This window comes from Oncorhynchus clarkii, chromosome 24, assembly GCF_045791955.1.
Source record: "Oncorhynchus clarkii lewisi isolate Uvic-CL-2024 chromosome 24, UVic_Ocla_1.0, whole genome shotgun sequence".
In the NCBI taxonomy this organism is placed as follows: domain Eukaryota; kingdom Metazoa; phylum Chordata; class Actinopteri; order Salmoniformes; family Salmonidae; genus Oncorhynchus; species Oncorhynchus clarkii.
This window is the reverse complement of record NC_092170.1, coordinates 2,825,098-2,845,749: the sequence shown is the minus strand read 5'-3', so window position 1 is coordinate 2,845,749 and position 20,652 is coordinate 2,825,098. Positions and strand designations below refer to the sequence as shown.

General features: G+C 43.2%; 1 protein-coding gene across 1 annotated transcript in view; it reads left to right on the top strand.

The window, feature by feature from the left end:
• Positions 1 to 20,652, top strand: part of LOC139382369 (D(2)-like dopamine receptor) — a 60,318-nt gene that overhangs the window by 29,730 nt on the left and 9,936 nt on the right. Inside the window, exons 3-4 of the mRNA XM_071126367.1 lie at positions 5,193 to 5,302; positions 7,841 to 7,977. Of these exons, the coding sequence (XP_070982468.1) occupies positions 5,193 to 5,302; positions 7,841 to 7,977 (247 nt within the window). The remainder of the gene's footprint in view (positions 1 to 5,192; positions 5,303 to 7,840; positions 7,978 to 20,652) is intronic.

Genomic DNA, 20,652 nt, shown 5'->3' with positions numbered 1-20,652 from the left:
CTTTTGGTGGAGCACGTGGAAGACTTGATAGACCGCATGGCAACCCTGTGGCCCTTGGTACGGGAACACATACAAGAGGCCCAAGCGTGGGTGTACAACAGAGGGGCACAACGAAGGGACTTCCAGCCAGAAGACAAAGTGTTGTTCCCATATGAAGTCATTGAGAACGAGGGTGAAGTTAACTATAGGGTCAGATAGCCGGAACTTAGGCATTTAACCCAGATTTACCATGTGAATTTGCTAAAGAAATGCACTCTACTCTATTTCCCCGAAGAAGGTTACCACAGAGACCAAGCCGGCAGAGGTGCCACTGGGGGACCAGCTGAGCCAAACACAGAAGCAGGAGCTGAGGGAGTTGGTTTGCCAAAACCAGGATGTGTTCTCCAGTGAACCAGGACACACCGATTTGACACAACATCATCACCGAACCCGGGAAAAAGGTGAAGTTGAGACCTTACCGCATACCGGAAGAGAGGCTGTCAGGGCCGAGGAAAAAACTATGTTGAAAGCTGATATAATCGAAGAGTCGCATAGCGAGTGGTGCAGCCCCATAGTGTTGGTGCCGAAACCAGACGGCACCATTCGCTTGTGTAATTATTTTTAGAAAGGTAAATTAAATCTCAAAGTTCGACACCTACCCCATGCCTTGAGTTGCTGAATTAATGGAATGGCTAGGGACCGCCCAATTTATCAGCACACTCAACCTGACGAAGGGTTATTGGCAGGTGCCCTTAACTCCCGAGACACGGGAGAAAACTGCTTTTGCCACCCCTGGCGGGCTGTTCCATTACAAGAAGCTGTCCTTTGGGCTGCACGGGGCCCTGGCCACCTTCCAGAGTATGATGGACCGGGTTCTCCGACCCCATCGGGAGTATGCGGTGTCATACATTGACGATAGTGTGATCCATGGGAGCGAGTGGGAGACACATCTAAAACAGGTGAGTGTGGTACTGCAGGCCTTACGGGAGGCGGGGCTAACAGCAAACCCAAATAATTGTATGCTCGTATGCCTGAGTATCCTGGGTACACGATCGCGAGGGGACGTGTCAAACCCCAGGTGAGGAAAGCGGAGGCGATTCGGGACTGGCCTCGCCCCCTCACTAAGAAGCAGCTACGCACGTTTGTGGGATTGACAAGTTATTACCAGAGATTTATTCCCCACTTTGCCTCCCTAGCCAGCCTCCTTACAGATCTGTCCAGGAGCCATCTGCCCGCTCAAGTGACGTGGACCGAGGAGATGGAGAAAGTCTTCCAGGACCTAAAGGGAGCACTCTGTTCTGGACCCGTGCTGGTGACCCTCGACTTCTCCAAACCACTGGTGGTACAGCCCGATGTGTCCGAAACAGGGGTGGGTGCCGTCCTGTCACAGCTACAAGAAGGTGAGGAACACCCAGTCATGTACATTAGCTTGAAGCTGTTGCTGCGGGAACAAAGATATTCCACTATCTAGTGATCAAGTGGGCGCTGGAAATGCTGAAGTATTCCTTATTGTGACGGCACTTCACCCTCATAATGGACCATGCACAGTTGTTTGTATGTCACCGAATGAGGACAGTAACGCCCAGGTCATCCGCTGGTTCCTATCCTTACAGCCCTTTGCTTTCCCTGTCATCCACAGATCAGGTGCAGCCCATGGAAATGCCGATGCCCTCTCCAGAAGGGATGCTCTAGGTAGCTGGACCGCCCCTCCCTCACGGTCGGAGCTGGTGTGTGTGTGGGGCAGACAGCAGGGAGAGGTGAGGGGAGTGGTTATTGAAGGGAGATATCTTGCAGCCCGCTGGCTCCACTCCCAAGTCTTATATGGACTTCCTGCCCCAACGAGGCGAGACTGTGGATCATTAAGCCAGGGAGTGCTTGGGGATAAAATAGGAAGCAGCCGGCACAAAGGGGCAGAGAATGGATAGCAAAGCGTGCGTGATGAAGAGTGGGAGAAGAGAGAGCAATATCTGTGTGTTAACCCGTTGTGACCTGGACTGTCTGATTACCCCCCTTGTGTACCGAACAGGATTGGCTGAGGACCCGAGTTTTAGGATTACCCCTGGAGAACAGAACGGACAACAAGACCGGTTTGTGGACTGTGAAATAGTTGAATTCCCACCCTTTTCCAGAGTGTACAAAAATCCCTAATAAACTCCCCATGTGTGTTCTAGTTGTGCTACTGGTGCGTTATTGAGCCTGCTACAATATATATATCACACACTCTACCAGTCAAAGTTTTAGAACACCTACTCATTCAAGGGTTTTTCTTTATTTTTCATATTTTCTATGTTGTAGAATAATAGTGAAGACATCAAACTATGAAATAACACATATGGAATCATGTAGTAACCAAAAAAGTGTGAAGGGAAAGCACCCAACAAGTTCTCAGCATATGTGGGAACTCCTTCAAGACTGTTGGAAAAGCCTTCCAGGTGAAGCTGGTTGAGAGAATTCCAAAAGTGTACAAAGCTGTCATCAAGACAAAGGATGGCTATTTGAATAATCTCAAATATAAATATATTTTGATTTAACTACATGATTCCATATGTTTTGATGCCTTTACTACAATGTAGACAATAGTAAAAATAAAGAAAAACCCTTGAATGAGTTCAGTTCTAAAACGTGTTCTAAAACTTTTTACCAGTTGTGTGTGTACATGCATTCACTCAGCCAGTTTATTAGGTACACCACCCCATTCTCAAAAAATAGAAGATTTGCTTGCTATATAAAGCAGGCAGACATGCATCAAGCCATTCTGTTACTGTTCGATTGAACTTTAGAATGGGCAAATTTGAGTGACCTAAGAGACATTGAGCGTGGTACTGTATTGATCGTCTGTGCCTGCTGCGCCGGTTCCAGTATCTCAGAAACGACCAGACTCCTTGGCTTTTCACACACAACAATGTCTAGGGTTTATCAACAATGGTGCAACAAACAGAAAACATCCAGTCAGCGGCAGTCCTATGGGCCGAAAACAGCTTGTTGAAGTTGAAGGAGAATGGCAAGAATCGTGCAGGCTAACAGGCTGGCCACAGACAGGCAAATAACGGCTCAATACAACTGTGGTGTGCAGAACGGCATCTCGGAATGCACAACTCGTCGGTCCTTGTGGGCTATTACAGCAGACAACCACACCGGGTTCCACTCCTATCAGCGGCTCTAGTGGGCACGAGATCACCAACACTGGACAATTGAGGAGTGGAAAAACATTGCCTGGTCTGACAAATCCCAGTTCCTGTGCGTCATGCTGATTTGCAGAGTCAGGATTTGGCGTGAGCAGCATGAGTCCATGGCCCCATACTGCCTGATGCCAAAGGTACATGCTGGTTGTGTAATGGTGTGGGGAATGTTTTCCTGGCAAACGTTAGGTCCCTTTGATACCAATTGAGAAATGTTTGAAAATAGAATCAACCCATGCTCTGAAGAATTAAGACTGTTCAAATCAAATTGTATTTGTCATGTGCTACGTAAACAACAGTGAAATGCTTACTTATGGGCCCTTCCCAACAATAATAATAAAAAAAGAGAAATAGTAGAAAAAATACAAATATATAAATAAAAATAACATAAGGAATAAATAGAAAAGTGATAACTTCTGGAGACATTATAGGATCTGACCCAGTACTAGTTGGCTGTACCTAATAAACTTGGCACTGAGTTAATATACACTGACTATACCAAACATTAGGAACACCTTCCTCATATTGAGTTGCAATTCCTCCCTTTTCCCTCCAGAACAGACTCCATTTGTCGGGGCATGGGCTCTACAAGGTGTCGAAAGCGTTCCACAGGGATGCTGGACCATGTTGACTCTAATGCTTCCCACAGTTGTGTCAAGTTGGCTAGTAGTGAATAGCTTGTTCCATCTCATTCCACAGATGCAATTGAATTGAGATCTGGTGACTGGGCAGGCCACCGCAATAAGCTCAATTCACTGTCATGTTTGTGGAACCATTTCTGGACAATCCTAGCTGCCATGCTGGGATGCACCTGATGGCAATGTTGTTCAGATATCCTGTGGCATTCAAACATTGCTCCACTTTTATGATGGGGCCCAATGTGTGCCATTAAAAACACACCTCGCACCACCACCGTAAGCCTCCAATGTTGACACCCTTCGTGATGGATACATGTACTCGTGGTTTTCTCCATTCCCCTGTCCTCCCATCTGCGTGCAACGGCAGGAACCGAGATTCATCAGACCAGGCAATGTTTTTCCAATTCTCCAGTGTTTTCGTTCCTGAGCCCACTGCAACCGCAGAGTCTTGTTTTTTGCTGAAAGAAGTGGAACTCTGTCAGGTCATCCGCTGCCATAACCCATTTGTGTCAATGTACAATGAGTTGTGCTTTCTTTTATGGGTCTTTGGGCACCAATGTTGTTCTTGAGTGTTAGTTGACTAACAGCCCCTCTGTTGCTCTGCACAATTTGTGTCTGCCTCCTTTGTCCTTGTTAATCAATGACAAATTTTCGACAACTGGCCTGCCGTTGGCTGAATGTCCATTGGGCGGTGGGCCATTCTTGATACACACGGGAAACTGTTAAGCGTCAAAAACCCAGTAGCGTTGCAGTTCTTGACATACTCAAACCAGTGTGCCTGGCACCTACTACCATACCCCGTTCAAAGGCACTTAAATCTTGTATCTTAACCATTCACCATCTGAATGGCACATTTACACAATCCATGTCTCAATTGTCTCGAGGCTTAAAAATCCTTCTTTAACCTGTCTCCTCCCCTCATCTACACTGATTTGAAGTGGATTTAACAAGGGACATCAATAGCAGATCATCATTTTCACCTGGATTCACCAGGTCAGTCTGTCATGGAAAGATCAGCATACACTATGTGTATATACTGTATATACATTGATTTCGGAAGGTATTCAGACCCCTTGACTTTTTCCATGTTTTGTTACGTTACAGCCTTATTCTAAAATGGAAATGTTTTTTTCCCCTCATCAATCTACACGCAATACCCAGTAATGACACAGCAAAAACAGGTTTTTAGAATTGTTTGATGGTGAATGGAGCAAGCATTGGAAGATTCATGAGAACAGCTGAAAAGAGAATAACATTTATTCAGGAGCATGTAAGGTGTGCTTTTTCGTATCTGACTGAACTGCAACTGAAAAACAGTCAGTGTTTGAGTCGGTGCTGAAGGGGGATAAAACAAATATTTCTGTTGTCTCTAAATGTTGGAACATCTTTCTTTCAGGTGGTGGGAGAGTGGAGGTTTAGTAAAATCCACTGTGACATCTTTGTCACCCTAGATGTCATGATGTGCACTGCAAGCATCCTCAATCTCTGTGCCATCAGCATTGATCGGTAAGTGTTCTTGAAATTGTTGAATCGTGGCTGGAGGCAGGTGCCATTGTGGATTTGCAGTGAAAATCTTTAAGCAAATTCATTGGAGTCTGGGCCTAAAAGGCCTACTTGCATAACCCAGCTGGTACTTTCTATTAAATACCAATGCCATTATTTATGGACTATGCAGTGTGCCACTTTTCATTTTGAATGATTTTCCACTTCACTGATTATCGTGTCACTCAAATGCATGTTCAGAACACCACCTTGGTTATGTGAATGCATAACTCAGAGGTGATTTAAATATTTATTGAAGTAATTTGTATTTGAATACAAAATGTCTGCACATTCATTGTGTGCAGAAAATCTTGGAGTTGTTTATACTGCAGATACTTATTTTAGAGTGAGAGAATAGTCCTGTGAATAGTCCTATATAGAATAGTCCTGTGATTAACAATTAGTCCTGTGTCATGTGATCTGTAATATTGAATAAAGAGTACCCATAAAGCTAGAGTCCTTAATTGAAACAACAACCACTCTCAAATTCATAGACAGAGCTATGGATGAAAGGACTGTCGCTCCATGATTTCAAATGTACAGTTTTACCGTGATTTGAAGCTATATGGTGTTTCTAGTTACATTGTTTACAAACATTGAAGTAAAACAAGCTAATTTGGGGTTCTGATGGGGTACAACAATGGAACTAAGCTCACAATATTATTATTATTATATTTTTCAAGAATCAATGGTTATTATGTACTGTACCAGTACTGTATAGTTTGGACAGACCTACTTATTCCAAGGTTTTTCTTTACTATTTATATTTTCTACATTGTAGAATAATATCGAAGACATCAGAACTGTGAAATAACACACATGGAATCATGTAGTAACCAAAAAAGTGTTAAACAAATGAAAATATATTTTATATGTGAGATTCTTCAAAGTAGCCACCCTTTGCCTTGATGACAGCTTTGCATACTCTTGGCATTCTCTCAACCAGCTTCATGAGGTAGTCATCTGGAATGCATTTCAACTAACAGGTGTGCCTTGTTAAGTTAATTTGTGGAATTTCTTACCTTCTTAATGCGTTTGAGCCCATCAGTTGTGTTGTGACAAGGTAGGGGTGATATACAGAAGATAGCCCTAATAGCCCTGAAAGACCACGTCCATATTATGTAAAGAACAGCTCAAATAAGTAAAGAGAAATTACAGTCCATCATTACTTTAAGACATGAAGGTCAGTCAATCCAGAATTTTTCAAGAACTTCTAAAGTTTCTTCAAGTGCAGTTGCAAAAACCATCATGATGAAACTGGCTCTTATGAGGACAGCAACAGGAAAGGAAGACCGAGTTACCTCTGCTGCAGAGGATACGTTCATTAGAGTTAACTGCACCTCAGGTTGCAGCCCAAATAAATGCTTCACAGAGTTCAAGTAACAGACGCATCTCAACATCAACTGTTCAGAGGAGACTGCATGAATCAGGCCTTGCTGCAATGAAACCACTACTAAAGGACACCAATAAGAAGAAGAGACTTGCTTGGGCCAAGAAACACGAGCAATGGACATTAGACCGGTGGAAATCTGTCCTTTGGTCTGATGAGTCCAAATTTGAGATTTGTGATGGAGTGCTGCATTAGATGACCTGGCCTCCAATATCACCCGACCTCAACCCAATTGAGATGGTTTGGGATGAGTTGGACCGCAGAGTGAAGGAAAAGCCGCCAACAAGTGCTCAGCATATGTGGGAACTCCTTCAAGACTGTTGGATTCCTTATGAAACTTGTTGAGAGAATCCCAAGAGTGTGCAAAGCTGTCATCAAGGCAAAGGGTGGCTACTTTGAATAATATAAAATATTTGTTCATTTGTTTAACACTTTGGGTTACTACATGATTCCATATGTTATTTCATAGTTTTGATTTCTTCACTATTATTCTACAATGTAAAAAATTGTCAAAATAAAGAAAAATCCTTAAATGAGTAGGTGTGTCCAAACTTTTGACTGGTGCTTGATATCATTCATTTCTAAGTCCAATATATTTAGCAACTAAGGATTATAGCTTTAAGTGCTTAAGTCGCCTTCGGCTTCGTACCTTAAGGTTCCAAACCAAATTACAATGAAATCAATAAAGTAAGTCTGTTAGTTGACATTCTTAGGAAGTAGAGATTCTCTAACTCACTAATAAGGTCACACAGCAGGCTAGAGGTTAATTGATAAGGTTCTCTGCCAGGGATGTAGTGGAGGGTTAATTCATATAAACACACTTAATGCACAAGGGTTAATGCACATTAAGCACCGTTTTATTTCCTGAATAGCATTTACCTGTTATACTAAATTAGTTTTTTTGCGTTTACTGTATGTTAGTCGTCTCCCATCATATCAGAGTTTACCCACCTTTTTTCTACCCATACATCCCTGATGTCCCTACTAAGAGAAGATGGAGAAAGATGTTGTCTGTTACTCCACGTGTAGTCTGCACAGTAGAAAAGCCAGTTTGTCTATTCCTACTGTGTTTTTCCCTTGTCTTTTCTCCCATCTGCTTCCTTCCACAACAGATACACAGCAGTCGCCATGCCCATGCTGTACAACACGCGCTACAGCTCCAGAAGACGAGTCACTGTTATGATCTCAGTGGTGTGGGTTCTGTCCTTTGCAATATCATGCCCCCTGTTGTTCGGCCTAAATAACACAGGTAATAGCAGGAACTGTGAGCTACCTTGCTCTGCTGCACTGTAATCTGTGCTATTGCACAGTGCTTCCACTGTGTTTTGGCTTTCATGGCACTAAGGAGTAGACTCAATTTGACAATGATAGGTGATACTAAACTGTATGACTGCTGTGAATGGGGGTTAACAGTGTGGTGGTTAGTTTGAATGCTCCTCTTTCAAACACAGAGTGCAGTCATGGCCAAAAGTTTTGAGAATGACACAAATATACATTTTCACAAAGTCTGCTTCCTCAGTTTGTATTATGGCAATTTGCATATACTCCAGAATGTTATGAAGAGTGATCAGATGAATTGCAATTAGATGCAAAGTCCCTATTTGCCATGCAAATTAACTGAATCCCAAAAAAACTTTTCCACTGCATTTCAGCCCTGCCACAAAAGGACCAGCTGACATCATGTCAGTGATTCTCTCGTTAACACGAGTGTAGACGAGGACAAGGCTGGTGTTACGAATCTCTTTTGGCCCGACAGTCTAGGGGGGATGGTAGTGAGACCCGTAACATAACTCATGTAAATTATAATAGTGACAAAGTAAAAGTGAACGAAATAACCACGACAACCGAAATAATACCGTCAAACTCAGGGTTTATTATAAACACACGGTAATGGGGGGGGGGAGCAGGAAAAAGGGGCTGAGCTGGACCCAAGGAAAGAAACAATAAGTATTCAAAACACCCCTAAGCTAGACTAGCCTATTTCAACAACAGCTAACTAACTAACCAAAATACAGTGGGTGGTCCGCCCAGTTCTAACTAGTGTGTGTTAACAAAGTTTACCTACGGGTAGTGTATGCCCATGGGCGACTTGTCTTGGTTTCCCCTTTTTCCCACCAGCAAACACCATAAACAAAAACAATACTCACAGGAGATGACAAAGTGATTTGGAGGTGCTCAAACCAAAAAAAGAGGTTAATTATTACACAAAGAGAGAGATCTACATACATGGCATTTACAAAGAGATTGTGCTACTGAAATCTATCAAGAGCAGAGATCTACCAACATGTCATTACAAAGATTGAGCTCTCCTGAAATCTATAAAGAACAGCTATCTACCAACATGGCATTACAAAGATTGAGCTCTCCTGAAATCTACCAAGAACAGCTATCTATCAACATGGCATTACAAAGATTGAGCTCCTGAACAAACAAATGATGGGGTTTTTAAACCATGGGGAAGGAACTGTGATAGGGTAGGAAACAGGAGGAGGTGTGTCTTCTGATTGATGGGTTGATTGTTGACTGATTGGGGAGTAATGATTTTCACCTGTGAGGGGAGAAGGAGAGAAAAGAAACACACACAGGATACACAGACACAGGATACCTGTATCCGTAACACTCCCACCCTTAAAAGAGCAACCCTAGGGATTGCGACCACAGTATTACAATTAATACTTACAACAACAACGTCAACCTTGCCAAAACATACAAAAATCATTTTTACACACGAGACAAAGCATCTGCCAACACATTATCTGAACCCTTTTTGTGGCGGATCTCCAAATTATAATTTTGTACAATCAGCGCCCAACGCATAAGGCGCTGGTTCTGGTTGTACATTCGGTGGAGAAAAACTAAGGGGTTATGGTCAGTATACACAATCACTGGTAGGGCACTGGAACCAATGTATACTTCGAAGTATTGCAGAGCCAACAACAAAGCAAGAGCTTCTTGTTCTATTGTCGCATAGTTTGTTTGACATTTATTAAATTTACGTGAAAAATAACAAACGGGATGATCTACTCCACTCTTGTCCTGTTGCAGTAGAACAGCACCAGCACCTCTGGCACTAGCATCTACCTCAAGCTTGAACGGTTGTTCAAAATCCGGAGCAGCAAGTACAGGGGTACTACATAATAGTGCTTTCGCTGATTCAAAAGCTCTCTTACAATCAGGGGACAACACAAATGGTCTTGCCGGACTGAGCAAATCAGTCAATGGAGCAACTACCGCAGAGAAATTTTTACAGAAGCTACGGTAGTAGCCAACCATCCCTAAAAAGCGGCGTAGCTCTCGTCTAGTGGTAGGTGCAGGGAATGCAGTTATAGCCAAGACCTTGGCATCAACAGGGCGCACCTGTCCATGGCCAACCTCTTTACCGAGATAGGTAACAGTAGCCTTCCCAAACTCACACTTTGCCAAGTTCAGGGTTAGAGAAGCAGTTGCCAACCGTTCACATACTACCCTTAGCGAGTCAACATGATCTGACCACTCAGACGAATAAATCACTAGGTCATCAAGGTATGCACTACAATTAGGAACGCCAGCTAGTACAGAGTTAACCAGTCGTTGGAAAGTGGCTGGTGCATTTCGCATCCCAAAAGCCATGACTGAGTACTGAAGGAAGTTGTCTGGGGTCACAAAGGCAGAAATCTCAGAAGCACGTGAAGTTAACGGAACCTGCCAGTAACCTTTTAAGAGGTCCAACTTGGTTACATACTTAGCAGCACCAATAGTGTCGATACAGTCGTCCAGTCTGGGTAACGGGAACGAATCTGGCATTGTGACAGAATTTACCTTTCGATAATCCGTACATAACCTGGACGTACCATCAGGTTTAGGAACCAGAATGCAAGGAGAACTCCAAGGGCTTGAACTTGGCTTAGCCAGGTCATTCTCCAACAAATATCTCACCTCATCCCTCATTATCTTCCTCTTGGAAGCGTTGATACGATATGGGTGTTGCTTGATAGGTGTAGCATTTCCAACATTAATGTCATGTTCCAACACATTTGTGCGAGTAGGAACGTCATTAAAGAGACATGGAAAACTGTGTAGTAGCCTCACAATATCATTAGCCTGTCCATCCGTTAAATGAACCAGACCTGACTGGATAGACAGCAGCATTTCTGAGTTGGGCAATCTAACACACTGCTGCTGAGTATTGCGCAACTCCAAGCCATCAACATCATCAATATGACAGTCCACTATCATTGCAGTAGTAGCAGAGGAGACAGCAGTACCTTCCTCTGTTTTTGAACTATCTAACTGTGTGATGGGTCGGGTGTGGTATGCTTTCAACATGTTAATGTGACACACACGAGATTGGCGTTTTCTATCAGGAGTTTGAAGCACATAGTCAGTTTCACTTATTTTCTTTTCAATTAAATAAGGACCAGAGAAACGAGCTGACAGTGAAGATCCTGGAACAGGTAATAACACCAGTACTTGGTCACCTGGCTGTAGTGGACGAGAAACAGCCTCTTTATCATAGTGTCTTTTCATGCTCCTCTGTGAGGAAGACAGAGCTTCCTTTGCAAGAGCACAAGCTTGGTGTAGGCGCTCACGAAAGCGACTAACATAGTCCAACACATTCTCATCTCTGGTACACAACTCTTGGGACAAGAACTGTTCTTTAAGGACTTTCATTGGTCCTCTTACTGTGTGACCAAACACTAGTTCAGCCGGGCTGAAACCTAGGGACTCCTGCACAGTTTCACGAGCAGCAAACAAAACTAGAGGAACTCCCTCATCCCAATCTTTCTCAGATTCCAAACAATATTTACGTAGCATAGACTTCAGTGTCTGATGCCATCTTTCAAGCGCACCCTGAGACTCTGGGTGATAGGCGCTTGATACACGGTGCGTAATTGATAAGGATTTCAACACCTGCTTGAAGAGCTTGGATAGGAAATTGGTACCTTGATCGCTTTGTACCACCTTAGGTAACCCGAATGTCGTGAAGAATTTTATTAAGGCTTTACTCACTATCGGAGCTGTAATCCTTCTCAGAGGAATAGCCTCGGGGTATCTTGTAGCCATACACATTATCGTTAACAAAAACTGGTTACCCGATTTTGTCTTCGGTAACGGTCCGACACAATCAACCACCACATGCTCAAATGGTTCACCTATGACAGGTATAGGACAAAGAGGAGCAGGAGGAATAACCTGATTTGGTTTTCCTGTTATCTGACAGGTGTGGCATGTCCGACAGAACTGAGCCACATCTTGTTTTAAACCTGGCCAAAAGAAATGTCGAAGGATCCGATCATACGTCTTTGTAATTCCTAAATGACCAGACCACTGGTGATCATGAGCAAGGGATAACACATTTTGTCGAAAGGCTGTAGGAATCACTATTTGGTAAACAGCATTCCAATCTCCACCCGCGTCAACATGGGATTTCCATTTACGCATGAGGAGATTACCATCAATGAAGTAAGCCACATTCTTCTTCTTCACCTCTTCCAATGAGACAACACTAGAAAAACATTTAGCAAGTTTGTTGTCAACCTTTTGGTTAGCAATCAGCTGCTCACGAGTAACTGGTAACTGTATTGATGCAATAAGTTCAACGTCCTTTAATTCTTTCCTGGGCTGTTTGTCAGAGGTGATCAACTTCTCAGAGGTATCACACAATCCATCCTCTTGATCATCCTCTTTGAACAGAACAGTGTTCGACAAATCTATCACGTCACCCTCTTGTAGTGCCTGAGCACGAGTGACAGCACAAGCGGGGAACACATGTGGATAACTCTGTGCCAACTCATTCGAGAGAGAGTGGTCACTTTTATCCAATACTTCCAATACGGGTACTACCTTTCCTCCGGCAATATCGTTACCCATTATAAAGGTCACACCTTTCACTGGCAACTTAGGACGTACCCCCACTCTGAATATTCCACTGATTAACTCAGAGTGTACTTTCACAAAGTGCAACGGCACTGGGACAAAACCCATTTCAATACCCTGCACTAACACACTGGAACCACAGTATGTATCGTCAGATAAGGGCAACACATCAGACAATATAAACGACTGCGCCGCACCAGTATCTCTAAGGATTTTAACCGGACGCTGAGACGCTTCGTCATTCTCTAGGGACACAAACCCCTCGAAAATGAATGGTTCATAACTGCGGTCGGGGACTGGGTCTTTCAAACTACAGTTACCCTGAGGCACCTGTTTTGTTGCAGACCTCACAACCGTACGAATTAGACCAACACCTGTTGGCGGCTTGGCACGAAGAGGCATCCCTTGTTTGCGTTTAAGCAGGAAGCAATCATTAATCATATGTCCCACTTTATGACAATAGAAACAGGAACGCTCATTCTTCTGGCGTGCTTGATATACTACTGCGGGCCGACTAGGGCTAAAGGTAGGAAACTCAGTGGTTCTTCTCTCAGTTTGAGCCGAAAACACACTCTTGTGCGTCAACACAAACTCGTCTGCCAACACAGACGCTTCTGCCAGGGAGGATACTTTCTGTTCGTTTAGGTAAACTACAATGCGTTCGGGTAAGCAATTTTTAAACTCTTCCAACAAGATTAACTCCCGGAGAGAGTTGAAATCAGTTACCTTACTAGCAGCATGCCATTTATCAAACAGATTTCCCTTGTCTCTAGCAAATTCCACATAAGTCTTACTAGAAGACTTTCTATGAGACCTAAATCTCTGTCGGTATGCCTCAGGCACAAGCTCATAGGCACGAAGAACAGTAGCTTTGACCACTTCATAATTCAAACTGTCCTCCAGAGGTAGCGCTGACAAAACCTCTTGGGCTTTACCAGTTAATTTACACTGAAGTAATAGGCACCATACCTCTTCAGGCCACTTCAATGCTACGGCTATACGCTCAAATACACAAAAATAGGAGTCAACCTCCGACTCTCTGAACAAAGGTACTAAGGCAATCTGCCTACTAATGTCAAACGTGTTTGAGGACACAGCAGGTGGGGACGGCTCACAAACAGGCACAGTAGGAACGAAGGCTAGCCTCGCTGTCTCTGCCTCCAGTTCCATCTGGCGCATTTTAAACGTCATCTGCCGCTGTTCTCTTTCTGCCTCAATTTTACACATCATCTGCCGTTGTTCTCGTTCTTTTTCTGCCTCCATTTTACCCATCTCCAAATGCCGCTGTTCTCTTTCTGCCTCAATTTTACCCATCTCCAAATCTAAATGCCGCTGTTCTTTTTCTTTTTCTGCCTCAATTTTACACATCTCCAACTGGAGAGTCTCTCGCCTAATTTGGGCTCTCTCTTCCACCTCTAGTTGGAACTGTGCTAAACAGACATCCCTTCTGGCATCACCGTTTGACAGTGGGGAGAGTGGATCAAAATGGGACAATGTGGCTGGTGTTTTAGCCTCACCCTCATTATCAGATACCAATGGGCTTATAGGAGCAGTTACATCCCCTACAGGGTTAGTAGACTCAGGCAGCGGTAGCACAAGCACCTGCTCTTCCAACAATACATTTAACACTAGCTGTTTAACCTCCGCCTTAACTACACTCTGCGGAATCGATATTGAGTAATGGTCAGCCAAGGTCACTAAATCAACTCTACGACATTTGTCAAAAACCTCCCACGAAGGGTTATCCAAAAAGGACTTCAAATCAAAAGTAGCCATCTTACACTACTTCACAAGAGCCAACGAAAATAGCAAACACTAATGCTACTTCAGCTATGACGCTCAACACTGAACTATACCACTACAACAATCTACATGAGCGGCATGGGTGTCAGTAAAGACAGATCCCGGATGAGCCCCCACTTATGTTACGAATCTCTTTTGGCCCGACAGTCTAGGGGGGATGGTAGTGAGACCCGTAACATAACTCATGTAAATTATAATAGTGACAAAGTAAAAGTGAACGAAATAACCACGACAACCGAAATAATACCGTCAAACTCAGGGTTTATTATAAACACACGGTAATGGGGGGGGGGGAGCAGGAAAAAGGGGCTGAGCTGGACCCAAGGAAAGAAACAATAAGTATTCAAAACACCCCTAAGCTAGACTAGCCTATTTCAACAACAGCTAACTAACTAACCAAAATACAGTGGGTGGTCCGCCCAGTTCTAACTAGTGTGTGTTAACAAAGTTTACCTACGGGTAGTGTATGCCCATGGGCGACTTGTCTTGGTTTCCCCTTTTTCCCACCAGCAAACACCATAAACAAAAACAATACTCACAGGAGATGACAAAGTGATTTGGAGGTGCTCAAACCAAAAGAAGAGGTTAATTATTACACAAAGAGAGAGATCTACATACATGGCATTTACAAAGAAATTGTGCTACTGAAATCTATCAAGAGCAGAGATCTACCAACATGTCATTACAAAGATTGAGCTCTCCTGAAATCTATAAAGAACAGCTATCTACCAACATGGCATTACAAAGATTGAGCTCTCCTGAAATCTACCAAGAACAGCTATCTATCAACATGGCATTACAAAGATTGAGCTCCTGAACAAACAAATGATGGGGTTTTTAAACCATGGGGAAGGAACTGTGATAGGGTAGGAAACAGGAGGAGGTGTGTCTTCTGATTGATGGGTTGATTGTTGACTGATTGGGGAGTAATGATTTTCACCTGTGAGGGGAGAAGGAGAGAAAAGAAACACACACAGGATACACAGACACAGGATACCTGTATCCGTAACAGCTGGAAATCACTCTGTCATGCTAATTGAGTTTGAATAACAGACTGGAAGCTTCAAAAGGAGGGTGGTGCTTGGAATCATTGTACTTCCTCTGTCAACCATGGTTACCTGCAAGGAAACACATCCCGTCATCATTGCTTTGCACAAAAAGGGCTTCAAAGGCAAGGATATTGCTGCCAGTAAGATTGCACCTAAATCAAAAATGTATTGGATCATCAAGAACTTCAAGGAGAGCAATTCAATTGTTGTGAAGAAGGCTTCAGGGCGCCCAAAAAATTCCAGCGAGCGCCAGGACTGTCTCCTAAAGTGGATTCAGCTGCGGGATCGGGGCACCACCAGTACAGAGCTTGCTCAGGAATGTCAGCAGGAATGTCTGCATGCACAGTGAGGCGAAGACTTTTGGAGAATGGCCTGGTGTCAAGAAGGGCAGCAAAGAAGCCACTTCTCTCCAGGAAAAACATCAGGGACAGACTGATATTCTGGGGTAAAGTCATTTTCTCTGATGAATCCCCTTTCCGATTGTTTGGGGTATCTGGAAAAAAGCTTGTCCGGAGAAGACAAGGTGAGCGCTACCATCAGTCCTGTATCATGCCAACAGTAAAGCATCTTGAGACCATTCATGTGTGGGGTTGCTTCTCAGCCAAGGGAGTGGGCACAGTCACAATTTTGCCTACGAACACAGCCATGAATAAAGAATGGTACCAACACATCCTCCGAGAGCAACTTCTCCCAACCATCCAGGAACAGTTTGGTGACGAACAATGCCTTTTCCAGCATGATGGAGCACCTTGCTCAGGGAACAAAACATTGATATTTTAGGTCCATGGCCAGGAAACTCCCCAGACCTTTATCCCATTGAGAACTTGTGGTCAATCCTCAAGAGGCGGGTGGACAAACAAAAACTGACAAAAATATCTAAAGCCACTGAAGCAGCGAACTTTGTGGAAATTAATATTTGTGTTATTCTCAAAACTTTTGCCCACGACTGTATATTCATCCAAAATGTCAATTTTATGTATTTTGCACTGTTTTGACCAACTCCGTTGCCTTGTGGTTGGAGTACCCACCCTGAGATTGAAAGGTTGGGAGACCGCTCGTCGGCTGAGTCATACCACACCCTGTTTATATGGTACCCGATGCGTTTTAGCTTGGCACTCAGAATTAAGGAGGTACAGTGCTTTGCGAAAGTATTCGGCCCCCTTGAACTTTGCGACCTTTTGCCACATTTCAGGCTTCAAACATAAAGATATAAAACTGTATTTTTTTGTGAAGAATCAACAACAAGTGGGACACAATCATGAAGTGGAACGACATTTATTGGATATTTCAAACTTTTTTAACAAATCAAAAACTGAAAAATTGGGCGTGCAAAATTATTCAGCCCCCTTAAGTTAATACTTTGTAGCGCCACCTTTTGCTGCGATTACAGCTGTAAGTCGCTTGGGGTATGTCTCTATCAGTTTTGCACATCGAGAGACTGACATTTTTTCCCATTCCTCCTTGCAAAACAGCTCGAGCTCAGTGAGGTTGGATGGAGAGCATTTGCGAACAGCAGTTTTCAGTTCTTTCCACAGATTCTCGATTGGATTCAGGTCTGGCCTTTGACTTGGCCATTCTAACACCTGGATATGTTTATTTTTGAACCATTCCATTGTAGATTTTGCTTTATGTTTTGGATCATTGTCTTGTTGGAAGACAAATCTCCGTCCCAGTCTCAGGTCTTTTGCAGACTCCATCAGGTTTTCTTCCAGAATGGTCCTGTATTTGGCTCCATCCATCTTCCCATCAATTTTAACCATCTTCCCTGTCCCTGCTGAAGAAAAGCAGGCCCAAACCATGATGCTGGTTTGACAGTGGGGATGGTGTGTTCAGGGTGATGAGCTGTGTTGCTTTTACGCCAAACATAACGTTTTGCATTGTTGCCAAAAAGTTCAATTTTGGTTTCATCTGACCAGAGCACCTTCTTCCACATGTTTGGTGTGTCTCCCAGGTGGCTTGTGGCAAACTTTAAACAACACTTTTTATGGATATCTTTAAGAAATGGCTTTCTTCTTGCCACTCTTCCATAAAGGCCAGATTTGTGCAATAACGACTGATTGTTGTCCTATGGACAGAGTCTCCCACCTCAGCTGTAGATCTCTGCAGTTCATCCAGAGTGATCATGGGCCTCTTGGCTGCATCTCTGATCAGTCTTCTCCTTGTATGAGCTGAAAGTTTAGAGGGACGGCCAGGTCTTGGTAGATTTGCAGTGGTCTGATACTCCTTCCATTTCAATATTATCGCTTGCACAGTGCTCCTTGGGATGTTTAAAGCTTGGGAAATATTTTTGTATCCAAATCCGGCTTTAAACTTCTTCACAACAGTATCTCGGACCTGCCTGGTGTGTTCCTTGTTCTTCATGATGCTCTCTGCGCTTTTGACGGACCTCTGAGACTATCACAGTGCAGGTGCATTTATACGGAGACTTGATTACACACAGGTGGATTGTACTTATCATCATTAGTCATTTAGGTCAACATTGGATCATTCAGAGATTCTCACTGAACTTCTGGAGAGAGTTTGCTGCACTGAAAGTAAAGGGGCTGAATAATTTTGCACGCCCAATTTTTCAGTTTTTGATTTGTTAAAAAAGTTTGAAATATCCAATAAATGTCGTTCCATTTCATGATTGTGTCCCACTTGTTGTTGATTCTTCACAAAAAAATACAGTTTTATATCTTTATGTTTGAAGCCTGAAATGTGGCAAAAGGTCGCAAAGTTCAAGGGGTCCGAATACTTTTGCAAGGCACTGTACTTATACATCAAGCTGCTTCATGCTACAGAGAATGACTATTGCTCAAATGAGCTGTTCCTGTTCGCTCGTGCAAGGCTCCTTACATACAGTGGCAAGAAAAAGTATGTAAACCCTTTGGAAATACCTGACTTTCTGCATAAATTGGTCCAAAAAATGTATCTGGTCTTCATCACAACAATAGACAAACATTCTGCTTAAACTAATAACACACAAACAATTATACGGTTTCATGTCTTTATTGAACACACCGTGTAAACATTTACAGTTTAGGGTGGAAAACTTATGTGAACCCTTGGATTTAATAACTGGTTGACCCGCTTTGGGCTGCAATGACCTCAACCAAATGTTTTCTGCAGTTGCTGATCAGACATGCACAATAGTCAGGAGGAATTTTGGACCATTCCTCTTACAAAACTGTTTCAGTTCAGCAATATTCTTGGGATGTCTGGTGTGAACTGCTCTCTTGAAATCATGCCACAGCATCTCAATCGTGTTGAGGTCAGGACTCTGACTGGGCTTCTGTTGAAGCCATTCTGTTGTTGATTTACGTCTGTGTTTTGGGTCGTTGTCCTGATGCATCACCCAACTTCGGTTGAGATTCATTTCGCGGACAGATAGCCTAACATTCTCCTGCAAAATGTCTTGATAAAATTCATTTTCCCTTCGATGATAGCAAGCTGTCCAGGCCCTGAGGCAGCAAAGCAGCCCCAAACCATGATGCTCCCTCCCCTCCACCATACTTTATAGTTGGGATGAGGTTTTTATGTTGGTGTGCTGTGCCTTTTATTTCTCCACATACAGTGTTGTGTGTTCTTTCCAAACAACTCAACTTTAGTTTCATCTGTCCACAGAATATTTTGCCAGTAGCGCTGTGGAACATCCAGGTGCACTTTTGCAAACGTAAAAAAATGTTTTAAAGGACAGCAGTGGCTTCTTCTGTGGTGTCCTTCCATGAACACCATTCTTCTTTAGTGTTTTCCATATCGTAGACTCGTCAACGGAGATGATAGCATGTTCCAGAGATTTCTTTAAGTCTTTAGCTGACACTTTAGGATTCTTCTTAACCTCATTGAGCATTCTACACTGCTCTTGCAGTTATCTTTGCAGGACGGTCACTCCTAGGGAGAGTAGCAACAGTACTGAACTTTTTCCATTTATAGACAATTTGTCTTACCGTGGACTGATGAACATCAAGGCTTTTAGAGATACCTTTGTAACCCTTTCCAGCTTTATGCAAGTCAACCATTCTTAATTTGAGGTCTTCTGAGCTCTCTTTTGTTCGAGGCATTGTTCACATCAGGCAATGCTTCTTGTGAATAGTGTTGTGACGTTGTATTAGTTGTATTAGTTAGTTGATTAACTGAATCAAGCAATTATTAACTAATTAACCTGGGGCACCATAGGAAAACTAGTTTTTTATTGAGTTTCTATTTCCCAAATGAACTCAAAGAATATTAGAATATCGATTTTACAACGGCCGCTAATTAACCAGTTGCCTCTACCAATCTCATTCTGAACGTCGTATAGCCCGTGAATCTGCACGGACCCGGGTCTCACCAATGAGTTCGTACCACACCAATCTTAGTTTAATATTTATTTACTAAAAAGCTAAAATGATGATAAAAGATACACATAGACAAAAAACACATTATAGGCTATTGATTAGAACTTAGTTTAACGGGCCAACACACTATGGCGCGTTACCCAAAATGGGGATTTCAAAGAGAGAGAGAAAAAAGAAAGTACACGAGAGATAAATACATTTGGGTGAATTTGTCAGCTATGCTATTTTAACCCTAGCCTTGCCCCAAACTGCCGCTCTTATGGGTCAGAATATAATGATGTAATTACGTGGGGATGATCTCCGAAGATTCTCTGCGTGGACCGTCCAGACTGCTCGATGACGCACTACTCCGGCGCACCTCACTGATCGTCCTCCCGATGTTAGTGTCCTTTTGGCTTAGGAGTCTGTTCCCTCACCCTTTGCTCTGGAAGGGGTCTTCTGAGGACACGGCTCTGTAGCTCAGAGCTCACAGCATAGGAATGAAACCCTTTAGATACCACGATTCGATGGGAGATGGAGGCTAGGTGGTTTGACTTGAATTAATCCGCTTAGACACAGCTACTCATCCGTAGCTTGGGTAGAAAAGGATTTCTTTGTCTTCAAACTTGCGTCGCGTTCTGGGTTCGTTGACTTTTTAGACCTTGCTGCAGCTTGGGTCACGTAGTCTTCGTGTAAATTCTATACCCACAGGTTTTATACCCTTGGGTCAAAAGTGGGCATAACTGCCTTTAGGGCAATTCTCTGGGCATACCAAGTTAATCAGGCAAGGTCTAGATTTTATTCAAATCTAATTTTAGACAAGTAACTTAATAACATTTCATCTTCCCCAAAACATTCTCTTTGATTTGGATATTTTCCATACAACGTACAATGTATAAACATCAAACATCTACTAGG